The 19,320-nt window shown below is 47.8% G+C and overlaps 3 protein-coding genes across 4 annotated transcripts; 2 read left to right on the top strand and 1 right to left on the bottom strand.

Annotated features, from left to right (window-relative positions):
• The first annotated feature begins 399 nt into the window (after window positions 1–399).
• On the top strand, window positions 400–3,481 carry ppifb (peptidylprolyl isomerase Fb). Its single transcript, XM_088284461.1, has 6 exons — window positions 400–742; window positions 894–924; window positions 1,858–1,946; window positions 2,041–2,137; window positions 2,377–2,452; window positions 2,529–3,481. The coding sequence occupies exons 1-6, from the start codon at window positions 590–592 to the stop codon at window positions 2,662–2,664; spliced, it is 582 nt and encodes a 193-aa protein (XP_088140587.1). The 5' UTR covers window positions 400–589; the 3' UTR covers window positions 2,665–3,481.
• A 415-nt stretch (window positions 3,482–3,896) lies between these two features.
• polr3a (polymerase (RNA) III (DNA directed) polypeptide A) lies at window positions 3,897–15,728 on the top strand. The gene is made up of 31 exons (XM_088284883.1): window positions 3,897–4,145; window positions 4,734–4,869; window positions 4,938–5,075; window positions 5,203–5,374; window positions 5,455–5,609; window positions 5,695–5,934; window positions 6,015–6,177; window positions 6,403–6,539; window positions 6,615–6,718; window positions 6,776–6,917; window positions 7,217–7,357; window positions 7,434–7,503; window positions 7,681–7,808; window positions 7,970–8,108; window positions 8,670–8,834; window positions 8,919–9,091; window positions 9,198–9,309; window positions 9,646–9,764; window positions 9,845–9,982; window positions 10,607–10,777; window positions 11,338–11,451; window positions 12,115–12,201; window positions 12,272–12,354; window positions 12,431–12,601; window positions 12,676–12,769; window positions 12,868–12,960; window positions 13,030–13,194; window positions 13,440–13,604; window positions 13,764–13,895; window positions 14,058–14,190; window positions 14,611–15,728. The coding sequence occupies exons 1-31, from the start codon at window positions 4,102–4,104 to the stop codon at window positions 14,757–14,759; spliced, it is 4,173 nt and encodes a 1,390-aa protein (XP_088141009.1). The 5' UTR covers window positions 3,897–4,101; the 3' UTR covers window positions 14,760–15,728.
• A 226-nt stretch (window positions 15,729–15,954) lies between these two features.
• On the bottom strand, window positions 15,955–19,320 carry qrfprb (pyroglutamylated RFamide peptide receptor b). 2 transcript variants are annotated; one of them, XM_088283843.1, is made up of 6 exons: window positions 18,604–19,320; window positions 17,998–18,156; window positions 17,619–17,680; window positions 17,023–17,258; window positions 16,790–16,887; window positions 15,955–16,720 (listed from the first exon to the last, which is right to left on the bottom strand). In XM_088283843.1, the coding sequence occupies exons 1-6, from the start codon at window positions 18,929–18,931 to the stop codon at window positions 16,341–16,343; spliced, it is 1,263 nt and encodes a 420-aa protein (XP_088139969.1). In that variant the 5' UTR covers window positions 18,932–19,320; the 3' UTR covers window positions 15,955–16,340. The 2 variants fall into 2 exon arrangements, with proteins under 2 accessions (XP_088139969.1, XP_088139970.1); XM_088283844.1 differs by having other exon boundaries at window positions 17,023–17,213.

Here is a 19,320-nt window from a genome sequence, read left to right as displayed (position 1 = left end):
GTCTTTATTTATTTTTTACTCATTTTGTCTTATGTTTTATCTTAAACGATAAACAGTGGCTATCACATTTACAAGCCAAGCATGAACAAAATTAATCTCACTTGAAGGGAGAGATATTTTGGAAACATTTTTATGATTTTTTTTTATTAAGAAAAATCATACAAGTAATTAACTTGAAATAAAGTAATGGAAAAATCTATTCCTGACGATTGAATATTTCATTATTTTTATCAGGGCTGAAAGTGAAACAAAGTGAATTAAAAAAATCATTTTTGAGAGGTCTCTAACTTTTTAAAGTGACGTCTGCTGGCATGACAATGGTTTGAATTAAGTTTAATTTTTATTATAATTAAAATAAATAGCTTCTCCAGTAATTGGTGAGGTTAGCATGTGTTCATCGTAGACTCGCGATGTTTGAACACGAGATGTTTACTTCCGGGTTTGTGGTCGTATACTTCCTGGCTCCGTTACGTACAGAAGAGCGGCGTGACTTTGGTACGCGCGCATGCGAGTGGGTGGCGTGTTGCACTTAAACAATCTTGTGAGGCAAATTGACAAAACTTTCCAAAATTTTCTTTCCTAAATTGCAATGTTGCTAATATCGAGCCGTGTCAAATTGTGCTCGCTGGCGTTCACTGCCGCGAGGCTATGCAGCAACGGCCCGGCGGCCGCCAACAGCAACCCGACGGTCTACTTTGACATTTCGGCCGATAACGAGCCGCTCGGCCGGGTAACCTTCGAGGTGAGGACGCGTGTAGGAAAAAAAAAACATACTTCACAAAACGATACTTGACCGTAATTTGACTTTGAAGAGGCGTCCGTTATTGTGTCCCAATTGAACTAACGAGTGCTGTTTCCTCTTTTTGCGGTTGATCGTAATTTGGTTTGGCAAGTTGAACGCTGAAGTGGTGCCAAAAACTGCAGGTAAGCAAAGTCGCGTTTGGAGGTCGCTCGCGTTAGCATGCGGCTAACAATAGCAAATTTGCAATGCATCGCATGTGGCCACGAACGTTTTTTTTTAACCCTGCCTTTAAAAACACGTCTACATTTGTATGTATACACAAGGTGGGCCTCTAAAAGCGTGCACAATCTAGATTTTGCCTTGCTTTGTAATTTACCTTTCTTAAAAAAAAAAAAGAAAAGGACATTACACCTTTTCCTTCCTAATTATAATTCAAATAATAATCTGTATCCCAGGAAGCTCCTAAATTGTGGCACGTTGGCCCTAAAATTTGACAAAATTAGAAATTGTCATCCACTCGCGCCAGTGCAGCCAGTAAATTTGCTGACCAAATTTTTATTTTTGAAAATTTTCATTGCTGACAAAATTTTTAAGTAACAGTAAAAATGAGTGGCATGATTATCTGTTTTATTGCAAGTGACTTCATACATGTGTGTGCCTCTAAATTTAAAACTTCAACTGTGCAACTGCGCTCTGATTAAAAGTACATTGTATTTTGGTTTGTGGGGGGAAAATAAAATGTTAATCATTATGAGGAAAACATTTTCTCCTTGTTAGTCTCCCCATTTGGTCATACTTTTTCTTGTGATATGATAACGTTTTTCTGGTAATAGTCGTCTGGCCCTAATACAATTTTTTTTTATGATAAGTGTATGATGTTAATATTTGAAGTTGTAGTTTCATCATTATTGTCCACCCATGTCAAATGAGTCACCCACTGGTTGTTGCACGCTAATCACTCATGATGACTTTCCAGTAAGATTGGGATGGGGCGGTAATTCTTGGTCAGCCTTGCGCAACATTCTTGCCTTTTTTTTTGTTTGTTTTGTTTTGTCTCTTTTCTTTTTTTCCCATCCCCTCGTATCTATTTAAAGAAATTAATTTCTTTCCGGCAGAAAATTTTCGGGCACTGTGCACGGGCGAGCACGGTTTTGGTTACAAGGGCTCCACCTTCCATCGGGTCATCCCTCAATTTATGTGCCAGGTAAGTGCATGCACCTGCAACATCTTGTCTTTACATACCTACAAAAAAAACCATATGAATTCCTGTAATTTTATTTTTTATTTATTTTTTTTAGGGTGGCGATTTCACCAACCACAACGGAACCGGTGGCAAGTCCATTTACGGATGGAAGTTTCCGGATGAAAACTTCAAGCTGAAGCACACCGGACCTGGTAGGATGAAGTGGCCTTAACTCCCTTGAAATAATGAGAAAAAGTCTGCACATCTCTCCTCAAATACCATTTTTGCGTGAAGTAAAAAAAATTCCTATGAAATCTTTTTTTTATTTATTTTTTTAATGTGCACTATTAATGTAAATCCAATAACTTGGTGGGGTGTTCTTGTGCTTTTGAAATGTTGCTAGCTGCACAGTTGAAGGGGGGCTCTGAAAAGTGTTGCTTTGCTCCTGCAGGCATCTTGTCGATGGCCAACGCGGGTCCCGACACCAACGGCTCGCAGTTCTTTATCTGCACCAGCAAGACGGATTGGTAGGTGCCGACTGGCAAAATGTACTCAATTGAATTTGGTGCATGTGTGAAGTTGCGCTGCGTGTCCTCGCCGCAGGCTGGACGGCCGCCACGTGGTGTTCGGCAGCATCAAGGAGGGACTGGACGTGGTGAGGAAGGTGGAGGCTTTGGGCTCGCGCTCGGGACGCACGGCCAAGAAGATCACCATCAGTGACTGCGGACAGCTCACCTAAGTCAGCCGTCCTCACCCTGCCGGACGCTCGTGCTGTCGTTCGTCTCGCGCGTTACTTTGAATGTCTCGCCATGAGACGTGAACTTGAGCTTTGTTCATCAAAAGCGGACTTTTGTTGAATGCTGATCTTTTTTTTTTTTTTTTTTCGTGGACTGACGCAAGCAGGATGTCATATGACTGTGTGTACATGAAAATGATGTCAATCTCATTTGTGTTGAGAGGCCACATGCCTCGCCCAATCGCTTGTGAAGTGGGCCGGGCCAGAATGTTTCATGACATAGAAATGTATTTACAAAAAATTAACCAAAAAGTTCAATTGGAGTAAGAATTGTTTTGGGTTTTTTTTTTTGTACATGCAACATACACATCAAAGTGGATCTTCACACATTATATGAATGGGCTTTTTGTCCAATTTGCATCAATTTCCGCATGCCTCCTCAAATCTTGACCTCTAGGAATTCTAAACATGAAACTCAAGGGGTTAGGGTTTTAAATTTTGGATTAGGTCATGATTTCAAATTAGGTGTGGGGTTTCAAATTGGGGTTGGGGCTTCAGGGGTTCATTTGGGAATACTGCTGAAATGCCATCTGTTACACGTAATTTGTCGTTTTGTAACCGAGGACTTTCTGGCGTCTTTTGGCAAAGCAACTTTAATTTCGCTCAGAGGCAATTCAATTAAGCATCACGCAAAACAGGGACCGTGTTTTACATGCTGTTAAACAATAATTCAAATCTGAATCAAATACCCCCAAATAAAACAAATCCAAAATAAACAGAGAATAAAAAAAGACTTCTGTCCAGATACTTGACATTTGCATGAATCAGTAACTTTGTTCGACAAGAATTTGGCGCCATCTCGTGGCAAGTTGTAATGTCATCACCTCAGCTTCACTTGCAGCATCAAATAACATCGAAGTTTGTTGTACTTTTTAGAATGTACTCAACTATATGGGCTATAGTAACTGTGTATGTATTAAAATTGCAATTTCATCGTAAATAAACCGAGTCAAAGTTATAAAAAATATATATTAATTCATGTGCTGCATTCAGAATACTGTAAATTCATTCATTTGCCAGTCTGGACAGGGACATCCTTTGCGTTTGTTTTATGTATCTTTTAATGTCAACTACTAACAATAGAGCACGTATAAGATGACAGAGGCGGAACATGTCAATCAATACATTTAATTTTCCCAATTTGTGCAAAACAGCTGGAGCCTTGTCAGAATCCCATTAGACTTTGAACACACCCCCAAGGCGCAGTAGTAGCCGCATGTGTTTGTTTGCTAGGCTAGGCTAAGCTAGGCTAGCTCGTCCACAGCACGGAGCAGCAAATGAAGCCGCCGCTCGTTTCATTTTGCTGGGCTGAATGACAAAACAATAAAGACCTTCTGGTCACTTTTCTACATTCGCGTGGGGGAGCGAAACGCTGACAAAATGGTGAAGGAACAGTTCCGAGAGACGGACGTGGCCAAGAAAATGTGAGTCGCTCGCTAGCTAGTCGCTAACTTTGGTTAGCTCGCCGGCTAAAGCTGACGCTCACGACAGTTTACAAACTTGTTTATTTTATTATTTCTTTTTCTTTTTTGGGGGGGGGTGTTTTTGTTTTCTGTCGTACAATTTAACCTCACAGAAGTGGACACTAGACAACAATGGTACCAAAGTGCCTAACATTTAATATTGACGTTTTCGTTTTATTTGATTTATTTTTTTTGCATGTCACACTGCAGTAGCGATTGCACACATTCAGATTGGTTCGAAAGTAGATTGGATTCACTTTAGTCTCTCTTGCTTTCTGTCTGTCTTTCTTTTTATTCCAATTACATTTACTTTGGTATGTGTGTCAAACTTAAAATATGAATTGATACACGTCAGCATTATCATTTGAAGATGATTCTATTGATCTAACAAAGATGCTCACAAGGATTTGAAAAGTGGTCTTAAACAAAACCTTTTTAGGGGCGTTCGGCTTGATGTGTTTAGTTGGACAAAAAGCTCCGCTTTGTGGAAGAAATGGCTGCATTTTGGAAACGCTACCTATGCTGTTGTTTTTTTTGTCTTCCTTATAGAAGCCACATTTGCTTCGGCATGAAATCAGCTGATCAAATGCGTCAGCAGGCCCACATTCAAGTGGTCAGCAAGAATCTGTACAGCCAAGACACAAAACACTCGCCGCTGCCTTACGGAGTGTTGGATCACCACATGGTGTGTAAAATGTTTGATTGAAGCACCAAATGTGAACCACGTCAGTTTTCCTATTTCTTGTCGCACAGGGGACCAGCGAGAAAGATCGACCGTGTTTAACGTGCGGGAAGAATCTGGCGGATTGTTTGGGACACTACGGTTACCTGGATCTGGAGCTTCCCTGTTTTCACGTTGGCTACTTCAAAGCCATCATTGGAATCTTGCAGGTTAGTGCAAAGAAATAAGCAAGAAGTAGTCAAATGCATGGGAAAGGTTGTCTAATTATAATGATCTGAGAAAGAAGTCTGGATTGTTCTAAAATAATGATGGCAAAAAGCAACATTTTCCGTCCAGATGGTTTGCAAGACGTGCTCGAGCATCATGCTGAGCCAAGAGGACAAGTTGCAGTTCATGGACATGTTGAAACGGCCCAATTTGGCCTACCTGCAGAAGCGAGGGCTGAAGAAGAAGATCTCCGACAAATGCCGCAAAAGAAGCATTTGTCTCAGTTGTTCGGCGTTCAACGGTGATGAATCCCAAATTCATCCACTTTCCCTGGCGGACTTGCGCTTGTGCTCCTCTCACACGTCTTGGTCTGTTCCGCAGGCACGGTGAAGAAGTGCGGCCTGCTGAAGATCATCCACGAGAAGTACAAAACCACCAAGAAGGCGGTGGAGCCTTTCGTGTCCGAGTTCTTGCAGTCCTTCGACCTTGCCATCGAGCACAACAAACTCGTCGAGCCTCTTTTGGCGCGAGCGCAGGTCGGTCCAAATGTTCTCGCCTCCCAGAATCCGAAGGTTCTTTCCCAAAGTCGCCCAATCGATGTTTAGCGCGTGTGGTCTGTAGGAAAACCTCAACCCCCTGGTGGTGCTGAACATCTTCAAGCGCATCCCCCAAGAAGACGTGCCGCTGCTGCTGATGAACCCCGAGACGGGCAAACCGGCCGACCTCATCCTCACCCGCCTGCTGGTGCCGCCGCTGTGCATCCGGCCCTCCGTGGTCAGCGACCTCAAGTCGGGCACCAACGAGGACGACCTCACCATGAAGCTCACCGAGATCATCTTCCTCAACGACGTCATCAAAAAGGTTGCATGTCTCGCTTCGGCTTGTGGGAAAGGGCCGCGCAAAGTTGAGTGTCGCGGTGAAACGAGCGTCTTGTCGTCCAGCATCGCATGACCGGCGCCAAGACGCAGATGATCATGGAGGACTGGGACTTCCTGCAGTTGCAGTGCGCGCTCTACATCAACAGCGAGCTGTCCGGCATCCCGCTCAACATGGCGCCCAAGAAGTGGACCCGAGGCTTCGTGCAGAGACTCAAGGGAAAGCAAGGTCTGCGGCCGACTTCGCCTCGTGACCTTGAAAACAAGGCGGCCTCGGTCGCAATTCAAAATGACTCGATGACATTTGGTTGCGAACTTTGCCGAACATGAATTCGACAAGCACGGCTCTCGGCGCGCCGCGTCTCGCTTTTGTGACTTGCGCAAACATTTTGCCGTCGGCATCCTGCGCAAAGTTCTGTCAAATTTGATCCAATCGAGCGCTGTGATGACGCAGGTCGTTTCCGAGGCAACCTGTCGGGCAAACGCGTGGACTTTTCCGGCAGGACCGTCATTTCCCCGGATCCCAACCTGCGGATCGACGAGGTGGCCGTGCCCGTGCATGTGGCCAAAATCCTGACGTATCCGGAGAGGGTAAGACGCCTGCCGATGCGTTGCGCTCATCTTGTTTGTCGAATGCGCCGCCGTGTTGACGTTTGCCGCCGAAAGGTCAACAAAGCCAACCTGGAGCTCATGAGGAAACTTGTCCGCAACGGCCCGGACGTCCACCCCGGCGCCAACTTCATCCAGAATCGCCGCAACCAAATGAAAAGGTGACGCCGCACGTCTTCAAATGGATTTTGTCCGACGTAACGTTTGCATCGCGGCAGGTTCTTGAAATATGGCAACCGCGAGAAGATAGCGCAGGAGCTGCGCTTCGGCGACGTGGTGGAGAGGCACATGATCGACGGCGACATCGTCCTTTTCAACCGGCAGCCCTCGCTGCACAAGCTCAGCATCATGGCTCACATCGTAAGTTTGCCGCTCACCTCACGCCACCTAAAATGACGGAGGGCTTCTGTGACAAAATGAATTTGTCGTACGACCGACCGTTCTGGAACATTCGTATTATTTGAAAAATTGTTTGCGCAGTCTAAAGGCCTCTCCTTTTAAATCGCATTTGCATTGAAGTCAACGATTGTCCGTCCATTAAAAAAAAACGAGTTGAGTTTTATGATGTTGACTGTTTGACCCTGAAAGCGACGATTCCACTTTCTTTTATATTTGCCGCGCAGTTGAAGCCCTTTCTCGCACTTTTCCCAATTCGGCAGGCCCGAGTGAAGCCCCACCGGACTTTCCGCTTCAACGAATGCGTGTGCACGCCGTACAACGCGGATTTTGACGGCGACGAAATGAACCTCCACCTGCCTCAGACCGAGGAGGCCAAAGCCGAGGCTCTCGTCCTCATGGGGGTACGTGCGAGCGCGAGTGCAATTCTTTGTCTTCACGTGTTTCATTCCGACACCCCCCCCTCCCCCGCCCCTCCAGACAAAAGCTAATCTTGTCACACCAAGAAATGGCGAGCCGCTGATTGCCGCCATTCAAGACTTCCTGACAGGTAATGACCGACTGCTTGTTACCGGCACCTTCCAACATTTCTACTTGATCATTTGAAATGGAAAAAAAAAAAATGTTGTCTTTCAAAATATTGCGCGAGCACGGCTAAAATCTCGCAAGGTCTTTTTGATCCCGTCAAGTGAAGCGTTGCGGTAAGTCGCATGTTTGTGTCTCCCAGCCGGTTATCTTCTGACCCTGAAGGACACCTTCTTTGACCGCTCCAAAGCATGTCAGATCGTGGCGTCCATCCTCGTCGGCAAGGATGAGAAAGTCAAGATTGCGCTCCCTCGTCCGTCCATAATGAAGGTACGCTAAAGCCTCGCTCGTGCTCGTTGTTCGTCTTAACTGATGAACTCAGCCGACACCGCAGGAGCATTGCTGGGAAAATCTTTCAAATGCCTTTGCTTCCCTTTCGATTGTCGTTTTTGTGGACCCAATTTAATTTTCCGCGTCTTGGTGTCCTCCAGCCGATGGCTCTGTGGACGGGCAAGCAGATATTCAGCCTGATCCTGAAGCCCAGTAAAGATTGTCCCGTCAAGGCCAACCTGCGCACCAAGGGCAAGCAGTACTGCGGCAAAGGCGAGGACCTGTGCCACAACGACTCATGTAAGCTTTGAAAAATGTGCTTTGGTGGTTCCGCCATTTGCTTTTTGAGCGAAATTTGCAAGGAATTGACGGCGACTCAAAAACGTTTGTAATGGATGCCACAAGACGGCTTAAATAAAGCGCCTCCCCTGGCTTCAATATACCTGCTTGGCACCAACTTGCCACAAGGTGGCGCCTGTGCACGTTTGATTTAGAGAGAGAGATGAACATGTTTGAAGTCTCCACTAACCGCTGCGACGCTGCTGGAATGTTCAAAGTGAGCTCATGCGTCGGCTGCAGTGACTGAATGTAAACAAACAACTGCAGTTTTCTAATTGCTTTAAGTTTGTCCATTGGCAAGTAACCTTTTCCCATTTTGATCAATGCAAGCAATGATTCCATTTTTTCCTACTTAGTCCTCGTTCTGTCCCTCATTTAACACCGACTCTCCTCCCTCTCTGTACGACGTCCGCAACGTATTTCTTGCCAAGGAGATGCCCGTCGGCATTATCGACTGCGCTTAAGCAAGGTTTTACAGTTCGGGTCTGAGCTTTTTCTTTTGGTCGTGTCAATTGTTTCCAGACGTGGTAATCCACAACAGCGAGCTGATGTGTGGCAGCATGGACAAGAGCACCTTGGGCTCGGGCTCCAAAAACAACATCTTCTACATCCTGCTGAGAGACTGGGGCCAGCTGGAGGCGGCAAACGCCATGTCCCGCCTTGCACGACTCGCCCCCGTGTATCTCTGTACGTCATTATCGCCTTCACGGCGGGGCTGACGCAGCTTGCCGTTTGATATTGAGGATGTTTTTTTTTTTGCCCGGCTTCCAGCTAACCGAGGCTTTTCCATCGGTATCGGCGACGTGACGCCCGGCCAAGGTCTGCTGAAGGCCAAGCAGGACCTCCTGGATGACGGCTACCGCAAATGTGACGAGTACATCGAGGCCCTGAAGACGGGCAAGCTGCAGCAGCAGCCCGGCTGCTCGGCTGAGGAGACCTTGGAGGTGTGGGACTCGTTCGGAGGCGCGGTGCAGTCGAACCGCCAAACTTGTTTTTATTCGCGCACTATATTTGAATATTATTGTTCCTGATTTTTATTTTCGTCGACAGGCGCTTATCCTGAGAGAGCTGTCGGTCATCAGAGACCGTGCAGGCAGCGCCTGCCTCAGGGAGCTCGACAAGAGCAACAGTCCTCTGATCATGGCTCTTTGCGGCTCCAAAGGCAAGTCACGTGGACCTTTTTCAATCCCCCATCTGTACTGTTTAAAAAAAAAAAAAAAAGTGCTACAGCGGTGCCCCAATTTGAGAGGCAGTGTCCATAGGAACAATTTTGAAGCTTTGACAATTCAAAAAAGAGGACCGTGTATTTGAGTTTGGAAAGTGACGTTATTTATTTCTTTAATTGTGCCACCGCGCAACGACGAAATGAAAGTGGTGAGTCGAGCTACCTTTGGTGCGGACGCCACGAAACACACCGTCGACATCTCACGTCTTCCTTGACATGTGCACTCACACGCACATTTAAGGCTTGTTCTTTTCTTCTTTGTTGTGTACTCAGGATCTTTTATTAACATCTCTCAGATGATTGCCTGCGTGGGGCAGCAGGCCATAAGTGGCTCTCGAGTACCGGATGGTTTTGAAAATCGCTCCCTGCCTCACTTTGAAAAGCATTCGAAAGTAGGAGACAAAAGCTCATCCCCGTTCGCGTGTTGCCCCTTTTTTCCGCTAGTTCTCCCAACATTTTTTTATTTCCACAGTTGCCCGCTGCGAAAGGCTTTGTGGCCGACAGCTTCTACTCCGGCCTGACACCCACTGAGTTCTTCTTCCACACAATGGCCGGTCGCGAGGGCCTGGTCGACACCGCTGTGAAAACCGCGGAGACGGGCTACATGCAGGTAGGCTGCTCGCCACTGAATTTCGATCACGCATTAGAAAGAGAGCTGATGAAGTGGGATTGGATGCTTGAGGGAGAGATTTTTTTTTTTCAAGCTGGGGCTCATGTGGTAAACCGAAGTCAAAGTGGGTAAGCAAACAGGACGTGTGGATGCACTCGAGGTTATTGCAAACTTTGGATGATTGTGGTTGATGAGAGATCACTAACGGTACCGCGGCAGACAAAGAGAACGATGGGTTCTTTTTTTTTTAATTGGAGAAGGGCTGTTCTGGGATTTGACTGGCAAGCTGTTGAGAGGAAATGAGTTTGGTAGTTTAATTGAATGACGTTTGCGCGCAACCATAATTAAGTGTCGTGAGACAGCTGATGAGATTGTAGTATGTTGCGGTGGTGATGGATTTTGATGGCCGTTGTCTGCATAGCATGTTTCCAAGGGGAAGAAAACCATGGGCTCAAGCACTGAGCCCTGTGGGACGCCTTGGGACAGAGGCAAGGCAGGAGGAGCAATTTTTTGTTGAGATGGCAAAACTAGAGCTGCTGAGGGGAGGGGTCTTGTAAATCTATTTAAAAAAAAAAACAAACACAACAACAACAACGAGAAAGTCTTGCCTTTTGTTTTTGACAGCGGCGTCTGGTGAAGTCTTTGGAGGATCTGTGCTCCCAGTACGACCTGACGGTGCGAAGCTCCACTGGCGACATCATCCAGTTCATCTACGGCGGCGACGGCCTGGACCCCACCGACATGGAGGGCAAAGATGAACCGTTGGAGTTCAAGAGGGTCCTGGACAACATCCGAGTAAATATGGACGCACGCCCGCTGCCGCTCTCACAACGCAATAATAGCTTTGTGTTGAACTAAACATTTCACAAAGTAGCAAAGAAATCATGTTTTTTTTAATCACTTTGCTTTCACTGAACCTAAGCTTCTTGCCAGACATTCTGCAGCTTCCCCGTCCGTCTTTTCATCGGCAACTTGGTGACGATTTGAACACGCTGGTCTGGCCTTGATCGCCTTGACTGCGTTTGCTTCAGTCCACAGCTTCAAAATAAAAAAACAGGAACTCTGTTTTCTATCACTTCAAGCTTTAGAAGGAGGAAAAAAAAAATCATCTTTGTTTGGCATGTACTCACGAAATTTAGCCTCTGCCTTTTGACCAATCACAATTTTGTTCCCAGCTACCAAAACATTTTGAGCCAGGTCGAGCGTGTGTTCGTGTGAGGCCGTTTCTCATTCCGGTCCATGATCAGCGTGCAAACGGAACGCCTTTGGAATTTAGTTGTTGTTTTTTTCTTCCCCAATGAACATAATACGCATTATCGCCTCCCCTCACCATTTTTGTTTGCGTGTTCCCGCAGGCTGTCCTCACGTGTCCGGACGAGCCCACCCTCAGCCAGGGCGAGCTGGTTCTTGCGTCGGACGCCATCATGAAGCAAGCCGACTTTGTGTGCTGCAGAGACAGCTTCTTAGAGGTACGCGCAGCAAAGCGCTTCTCGGAACTCGTTCAATTCCTCGTGTGATGCGCTTAAGGAATCTGGATTGCTGCCTCACATGCAGTGTTCTCACATTTGACATCAAAGCCTTATTCCAAAATGGATCGCTTTCTATTTTTTCTGCTTCCAATTCTAAAAGTCAAGCCTTGTAAGTCTGTAAAAGACAAAGAAAGCATACTTTTATGATGTTGAAGAAGAACGCGTTGGACTCTCTCGGCCTCAAGTCATCAATTCATGTCACGGATGTGTGTGCGCTAATCATTGCCGTTGAACTTTTTGTGTAGGCGCTCACTGAGACCGGCTCCGAGAAGTACCCGGAGGTATCGTTGCTGAGCATGCCGAGACGTGAACGGCGTGTCGTTGCTCTTTTGTCTCGTTTTCTAACCGTAACCACCTCACGTGTCAAAGCAGTCGTCCTCCCAAGTGTGCTCTGCCAAAGTGCCGTGTTGTTGTTTATTTAACCTTTCCATCTTGAACGCGGCGGTTTTGAGGGTTCGCTTTGATGTGCCGGCAAACGGCAGCGGCGGCCAACCCTCGCGCTAATGTTGCCGATCCTTGAATTGCATGCGACTTAACGGCAGCACGCCGCGCGCGCGCCGTTGCGCGCGACTCCTCTCACGACTGCTTCTTCGCCATCTGCAGGAAATTAAGAAATTCATCAAGAGCTTCTCCGAGAGGATCAAGAAGACCAGAGACAAATACGGCATCAACGACAACGGCACCAGCGAGGTAGATGGCCGCCAAGATCGCCGTCTCCTTTTCCTCTCGTCTCCCTCACCCTTTCTTGACTTCCCCGCAGCCCAAAGTTCTCTATCAGCTGGACCGCATCACCCCCACGCAGCTGAAGAAGTTTCTGCAAACCTGCCGGGACAAATACATGAGGTTGGAATGCCGCGTGCTCGTCACCCGTCGATGCTGCCGGAAGGCCTTCTTCCCCATTGTGGCCGTCGTCCCGCAGAGCGCAGATGGAGCCGGGCTCGGCGGTGGGGGCCCTTTGCGCCCAGAGCATCGGCGAGCCCGGGACGCAGATGACCCTGAAGACCTTCCACTTTGCCGGCGTGGCGTCCATGAACATCACTCTGGGCGTGCCTCGCATCAAGGAGATCATCAACGCCTCCAAGAACATCAGGTCAGAAGGCAACCGCCGCATTTGGGACGCAACGCCGGTCTTAAATTTGGGGCATTTTCCTGCTGCGCTTTCAGTACGCCGATCATCACCGCGCATTTGGACGTGGAGGACGACGCCGACTTTGCCCGGCTGGTGAAAGGGAGGATCGAGAAAACGCTCCTGGGCGAGGTGTGGCCAAGCTGACGCGCATCCTGGAGTCACGTAAAGGAATTGAAGAAAGAATGAAATGACACCTTTCTTTTTTTTTTTTTTTTCCCCCTTGTCAGATTTCTGAATACATCGAAGAGGTTTTTCTACCAGACGACTGTTTCATCTTGGTCAAATTGTCCCTGGAGCGAATACGGTTGCTCCGACTCGAGGTACAACATCTGAAAAGTTGAAAAAGTCGCGCGGCACTCACGCCGAGACGGTGTCGTTGGCTTTGTTAGGTGAACGCCGAGACGGCGCGTTACTCCATCTGCATGTCCAAGCTGCGCGTGAAGCCCGGAGACATCGCGGTGCACGGCGAGGCCGTGGTGTGCGTGTCGCCGCGGGAAAACAACAAAAGCTCCATGTATTACGTGATGCAGTCGCTGAAGGCCGAGCTTCCCAAGGTGAAAAAAAAAAAACACGCACACGCTTAACCGGGAAAGCACTGAACAGAAGCGCAAGTACATCACAATGTTCAAGGTCAGAGTTTCTTAGCACCACTTCCTTCACTGGCTTTTTTATTTTATTTTTTTTCCTCACTAGCGCACAGTTGACTGGTGACCAGTTTTATTGATTTATTTTTTTGTTTTTGTTTCTGCACGTGTGTTCACATCGGAAAATTGTTTTTGTTGGGCTGTCGTCGTCCAAGGTGGTGGTTCAAGGCATCCCCGAGGTCGCCCGCGCCGTCATTCACATCGACGAGCAGAGTGGCAAGAACAAGTACAAGCTGCTGGTGGAGGGTGACAACTTGCGTGCTGTCATGGCAACCCACGGAGTGAATGGCAGCAGGACCACTTCCAACAACACTTACGAGGTGCCGATGAAAAGCCACGACGCCTTTTTGTCTCGCTTTCATACGAGACCCGAATCTCTCTCTCTCCTTTTTTTTTTTTTTCAAATGATTGCAGCTCCGGCGGCCCTCTCGAGATGAGTTGTTGACCTCAATGTCACGTTGGCGCTTTTCATTTGACAGGTGGAGAAGACGCTGGGCATTGAGGCGGCCCGCTCGACAATCATCAATGAGATCCAGTACACCATGGTCAACCACGGGATGAGTATCGACCGGCGCCACGTCATGCTTCTCGCCGACCTCATGTCCTACAAGGTGACGGACGCCTTCTGTTAGCGTTTGTGTCTTCGGCTCATCGATGCGATTCAAATAAAAATCTGAATTAGGAATGGTCTTAAAGATTCCATTTTTAGTCATGCCGTCGTTTCAAGTATTGGACAGAATGCTAATTGACCCCCCCCCCTCCCCCAAAAATAGGGCGAGATACTTGGAATCACCCGGTTCGGCTTGGCCAAAATGAAGGAGAGCGTCCTCATGCTGGCATCCTTTGAGAAAACGGCCGACCACCTCTTTGACGCTGCCTACTTCGGCCAGAAGGACTCGGTCTGCGGTAGGCGCACGCTTGATTCATTTATTTTCAGCGTTTTGTGTTTAACTGCTGCAAAAGATTTCCGACTAAATTTTCAAAAGTGAAACTTGGATTTCTGATGGTCTCTTCAAAAGTGGGAGGGGCTTATCCCAAGTTGCAATTCCCCCTTCAAATGACAGTTGCACGTTTGCACTTGAAACACGTTCCGAGTTTCCTTCTCGCACATAAAAAGTGTCCGTGTCCCAATTTGAATGTTCCTGTCGCCTCTGCTTGCTCAAAGTCGCTTCAAACGACACTTCGGCGTCATTTGAAGTGACTGCACCCTGCCGGGTTGTCCGCGGCACATTCTGCCCGCGCGTCTCCCAAGTTTGTGAAGAAGGCGCGGTGGCGCGTGATGTGCATTTGCGCAAATTTTCAATTTGTCGCTCTTCCCGTTTGCAGGCGTGTCCGAGTGCATCATCATGGGCATTCCGATGAACATCGGCACAGGCCTGTTCAAACTGCTGCACAAGGCTGAGCGGGCCCCCTCCCCGGCCAAAAGGTCTCTGCTCTTCGACAACGCCGACTTCCACGTACCTCTCGTCACGTAACGGCCCGCCGAGGAAAAGAGAGGAGACCACTGAGGCCCGTTTGTAAGTGCCTGCTCATGTCACTTCATTTTCGTTTGGACACAATTTAGAGCTTGATCCGCTGATCTATTTGTCACAGATGACATCATGGACAGTGCAGATTTTTTTTGACTTGATGATATCCTCTCAATGCAAGAGAAACGAAAAACTGCCTTTTTTTGTAATGTCCATTGGAATTTCCAAAGTTGAATGGCGACAAGTGCCGCCTCTCGAAGCGACCCGCTAGCTAACAGACAATGAAAATGCTAACAATTAGCATCGCTAAACGCGTGGGCGGATCGTCTCGCAATATTTCCAAACGTTTGGACCTAAAATTCAAAATCTTTGACAATCTTTTGTCAATAAACTTTCCAAATGAACTAAAACAACCAAAAGAATCATATCGCAGTTCTTGTTGTTTTATCTGTTAAGATGGCCGAGGCGGGAACACCAAAAGGAGCAACGCAATCGGTTGGAGGGCAGCATGAAGTCCCAATTTGTTATCTTTTAGATTCCGTTCAAGACGTTAGCGTATGATGGAGTGACATTTTATTTCTTAAGAACTGCAAACGCAATAATGCAAACGATGGATGGCATTTCCATTCATTTCATTTGGCAAGGATGATTTTTTTTTTTTTTTTGGGAGTTGTGAGCGCAGCCACGGGATGGAATGAAGCTTCTACTTCAAGGCACCGCTTTCCTCTCCCGTGTGAATTTATTCTGTGGTCGTTTACTTCCGTTTAATCTTCAATGAGCGATAAGAAAGGTCAAATAGAGATTTTTCACTCGACGTTTTTCTCAATGGGAAAGTTTGTTGTTTCAAAAGAAAGCAAGAATTGGATTCAACTTTGGAGCTTCCACTGCACACTAAAACCTCCAATTATTGTAAACATTTTTGGGTTTGGAAAGCTCTTTGTGACGTGGGGATGAATAAAGCTGTGCCGCAACACACGTGACACGTGCTTCCTTGCGATCATCAGAAACTTTCTTGATTGTTCCTGTTGAGTCACAGCTTGAAGTAGCCTCGCTGCTCATTTGAGTTCATTTGTAAAAATTGAGATGAAATTGATACTCGTGCAGAAAGTGTTTCCAATGACAACACGCACATTTTAGGATGGCAACATTTTCAACAACAAAACATCCAAACAGATCAGCTCCGTTTTCAGGACAAAAGAGACAACTTGCTAATATTATGAGAATATAAAACTTTCAAAACGGCGCAAAGAAAAAAAAAAACAAACAGTCGATAGCAACGGTAAAATACAAGATAAAAAAATAAATAAAATACAAAACAAAGTGACGTGATTGTCAAAGAATTAAAGCAAGTCTGAAGAGATTTCAAAGGCCATCGTAAACGGAAACGTCGCATTCGGATGGGAATCTTTTCGGCGTTTTGAGCTGCAACATGAAGCAAACAGCAGCAGCCTAAACGAATTGAAGCGGCGGCGGTTCACGTGGCTCCGCCCACTTTTTGATTTGTTCATTTCACGTGACTGCGCCCACTTTTTGATTTGTTCATTTTCAAACCGTCACTCGTCCAAATGTCTCGTCCGCTCTCGGAGCTCATTTCTCCCGAGAGTTGCCGTTGGCGGCGAGCTCCGTTTGAATGGTGGAGAGCTTTTCGCCGACCTCCCCCAGGGAGCTTTGGGCGTGCGCCGACGCCGACGGCCGTTTGTTGAGCGCGCGCTGCTCCGAGTCCAAGTGGAGGAAGGCCTCTCTGCTTTGCGGTTTGATGAAGTGCACGGGCGGCGCCTGGACGTCGTCGCGCCGGCCGGGCCGCCGCCGCACGCACCGCGAGAGCGCCGAGACGCAGCTCTTCTTGAAGTTCTCGTTCATGAAGGCGTAGACGATGGGGTTGTTGAAACTGTTGAAGAAGCCGACGGCCTGCGCGACGGCCATCGTCATGTTGAGCGTCACCTCGTCGTATTTCTTCTCCAAGTCGTCTGAAGGAAGCCCAAAGTCGTCATCAACGCGAACGGCGAAGCGCTCCGGTCGGACGTGTTGCTATTTACAATATTCGAAGAGCATGTGGACCGTGTGGAAGGGCGCCCAGCAGATCGTGAACAGCGCCACGATGATGATCATCATCTTGACCGCTCGCTTCTTCTTCCTGCCGAGGACAAACTCCAACAATGTGGCAACAACGCCACTCGCTCAACGGGCTACGAGTGACCTCATCCTTTGTTGACGACGAGGCGCTCGATCCCCCGAGCTTGCATTTTCTTTGAAGAGTTTTTTCTCCTACCTGTCCATCTTAACCAGTTCCCGTTGATTCATGGTGCTGAGGACGGACGCGTCGCCCACCCGCTTGCGTATCCACAGCTCGAAGGCGATGCGGGTGTAGAGGAAGAGCATGGCGGCGAGCGGCAGCAGGAACAGCGCCACCAAGATGAAGGTGGTGTACGCCTGGCGCTCCCGCGGCGAGCGCCACGTCTCCTGGCAGCACACGTGGCGGCGCTCGTACACAAAGTCGTACTTGACCTGCGACGCCGACGACACACGTTTGCAAGCGCACGCGGACGGGGGGACATTTTAAATGGAGCGGCGACCGGCTGACAAATTGTAAATAAAGCGCGTCCAACTTTCAAAAAACAATTTTGGGGTGCTAATTCAAAGCTGGAAAGGTGTTGCCCTCAAAAGTTTCATTCCTCTCAAGCATTTCAATGAAATGTTTCTTTGTTGTGGACGAACAAAATCATTTCTGCATTTTTCTTGTCAGTTTAGTCGAAGGTTTGCGTTGCAGAATTTGACCGATCCGATTATCGTCCGACTTTGCGGCGAGTCGTCAGCGTTAATAGTTTGTCAGGGATGCGGTTATTCGCGTTGGTGCGCGAGACTCACTTTGAGCTGCTGCACAAACAACATTGGCGAGCCCACCAGCACCGAAGCCGTCCACACCGCTCCTGCAACAAAGTCGCACCGCAACGCCTCCGTCGACATCAAGCAAACAAAATTAGGCATGCGGGAAGTTCAGAGCACGTCAAAACATTTGAAGGCTTTTCGCCAACACTGAAACTTTTTTTTTTTTTTTTAGAACTGAATTCAATTTAGGCTAAGGACGATCGCATTGAAGCTCCGTGAATATTTTTTTTGGGGAAAAAAAAAGCTTTCCAGAAAATGGAACAAAAACGTTCAAACGTCGCTTTCCATAAAAGAAACGACGAGGTGGGAAAGAACGCCTTTGACGTTGCGAACGGGATGAAAAGGCGACGGCGACTACCCAACATCTTGTAGGCTCTCTTGGACGTGGACTGTCGCCTCATCCGAAGCGGGAAAACGATGCCGAGGTATCTCACGATGGCGATGCAGGTCATGGTGAGGATGCCCGTCACCACCGCCGTGGTCTGCACGAAGGGAACCGTCTTGCAGACCAGCACGCCTGTTTTTTTTAAATAAGGAACAATTGTGAGCATCTTTCAATGAAAAGCATGTACAGTCTTTCTAATTTTGACATTTGGAAAAAATACATATTGTTCACCAACAATTTTGAACGTTACGTAAAATATTTTATTTCTTAACAATATAAAAATATCCCAAATCTAGTAACTGATATCAATTATTTGAGGAGAAGCGGCTCAGATGATGGTTGGAAAAACATTTTCCTAATTTACTGGGACCAAATAAAATCTACTCTACCACATTTAATGTTTTTTTCCTCTAAAGTTGCCAAAGTCCAATTTTTGTTTCTGCCTCAATGATCGGATTTTGTCTTGAGGTTTTTCCCGTGTGAAATGTTGGCGATGCATGCTTTTCATTGGAAAAAGTCGATGAGTTGTGCAAGTCAATCCGAAGTCGTCACGTGCACGTCATCCACGCCGAGACTGACCTCCGAGCCACTGCGACGTGATGTTCTGCAGCAGCGTGAAGGGAACGCAGAAGAAGGTGATGAGCAGGTCGCTGACGGCCAGCGAGCAGATGAACACGTCGGTGCGCTTCTTCAGCACCACCGACAGAACCAGGCTGTTGCCGCTCAGCGCCAGCGCGAAGATCAGCGCGTAGACGACCACGAACGCCGTCTTGGCGCCGCGCGGCAACTCCGCCACGGACACCAGCGGCGGGATCTTGTACGTGCTGATGAAGTCGTCCCGGCTCAGGTTGTAGTAGCGCAGCGTCTCGCGCAGCACCTCCGGCGTGATCCTCGGCTCCGCCGACATGGCCACCGCCGCCGCCGCCGCCTGGCAATGGGGGTGATGCTCGGCTGCCTTCCTGCGCCGAGCCACGCTGGACGACGACGACGAGGAGGAGGCAGTTTAGCGCCCGCTCACTCGCTCACTCGCTCTCTCTCTCTACCCCATTTCCCCGCTCTTTCTTTCTCATACTCTCTTTGTCCCTCTTTTCTTTCTCTCTCTCTCTCTCACTCTTTTTCTCCCTCCCTAAAACTCTTTCTCTCTGGTCTCCCTCTCTCTAGTTTGCCTTCTCTCTCGTTCTTGCTCTCTCTCTCTCTAGCTCTTTCTTCTCTAGCTCTCTCTCTCTCTCTCTCTACCTCGCTTCCCTTCTCTCGCCCCCCCCCCTAGCTCGCGTTATCGCTCTCAAAACTGTTTTT

Source organism: Idiotropiscis lumnitzeri, chromosome 20 (assembly GCF_059441095.1).
Source record: "Idiotropiscis lumnitzeri isolate Australia: NSW breed Sydney's pygmy pipehorse chromosome 20, RoL_Ilum_1.0, whole genome shotgun sequence".
In the NCBI taxonomy this organism is placed as follows: domain Eukaryota; kingdom Metazoa; phylum Chordata; class Actinopteri; order Syngnathiformes; family Syngnathidae; genus Idiotropiscis; species Idiotropiscis lumnitzeri.
Note: the sequence above shows the minus strand (reverse complement) of the source record. Positions and strands in the feature narration are given on the sequence as shown.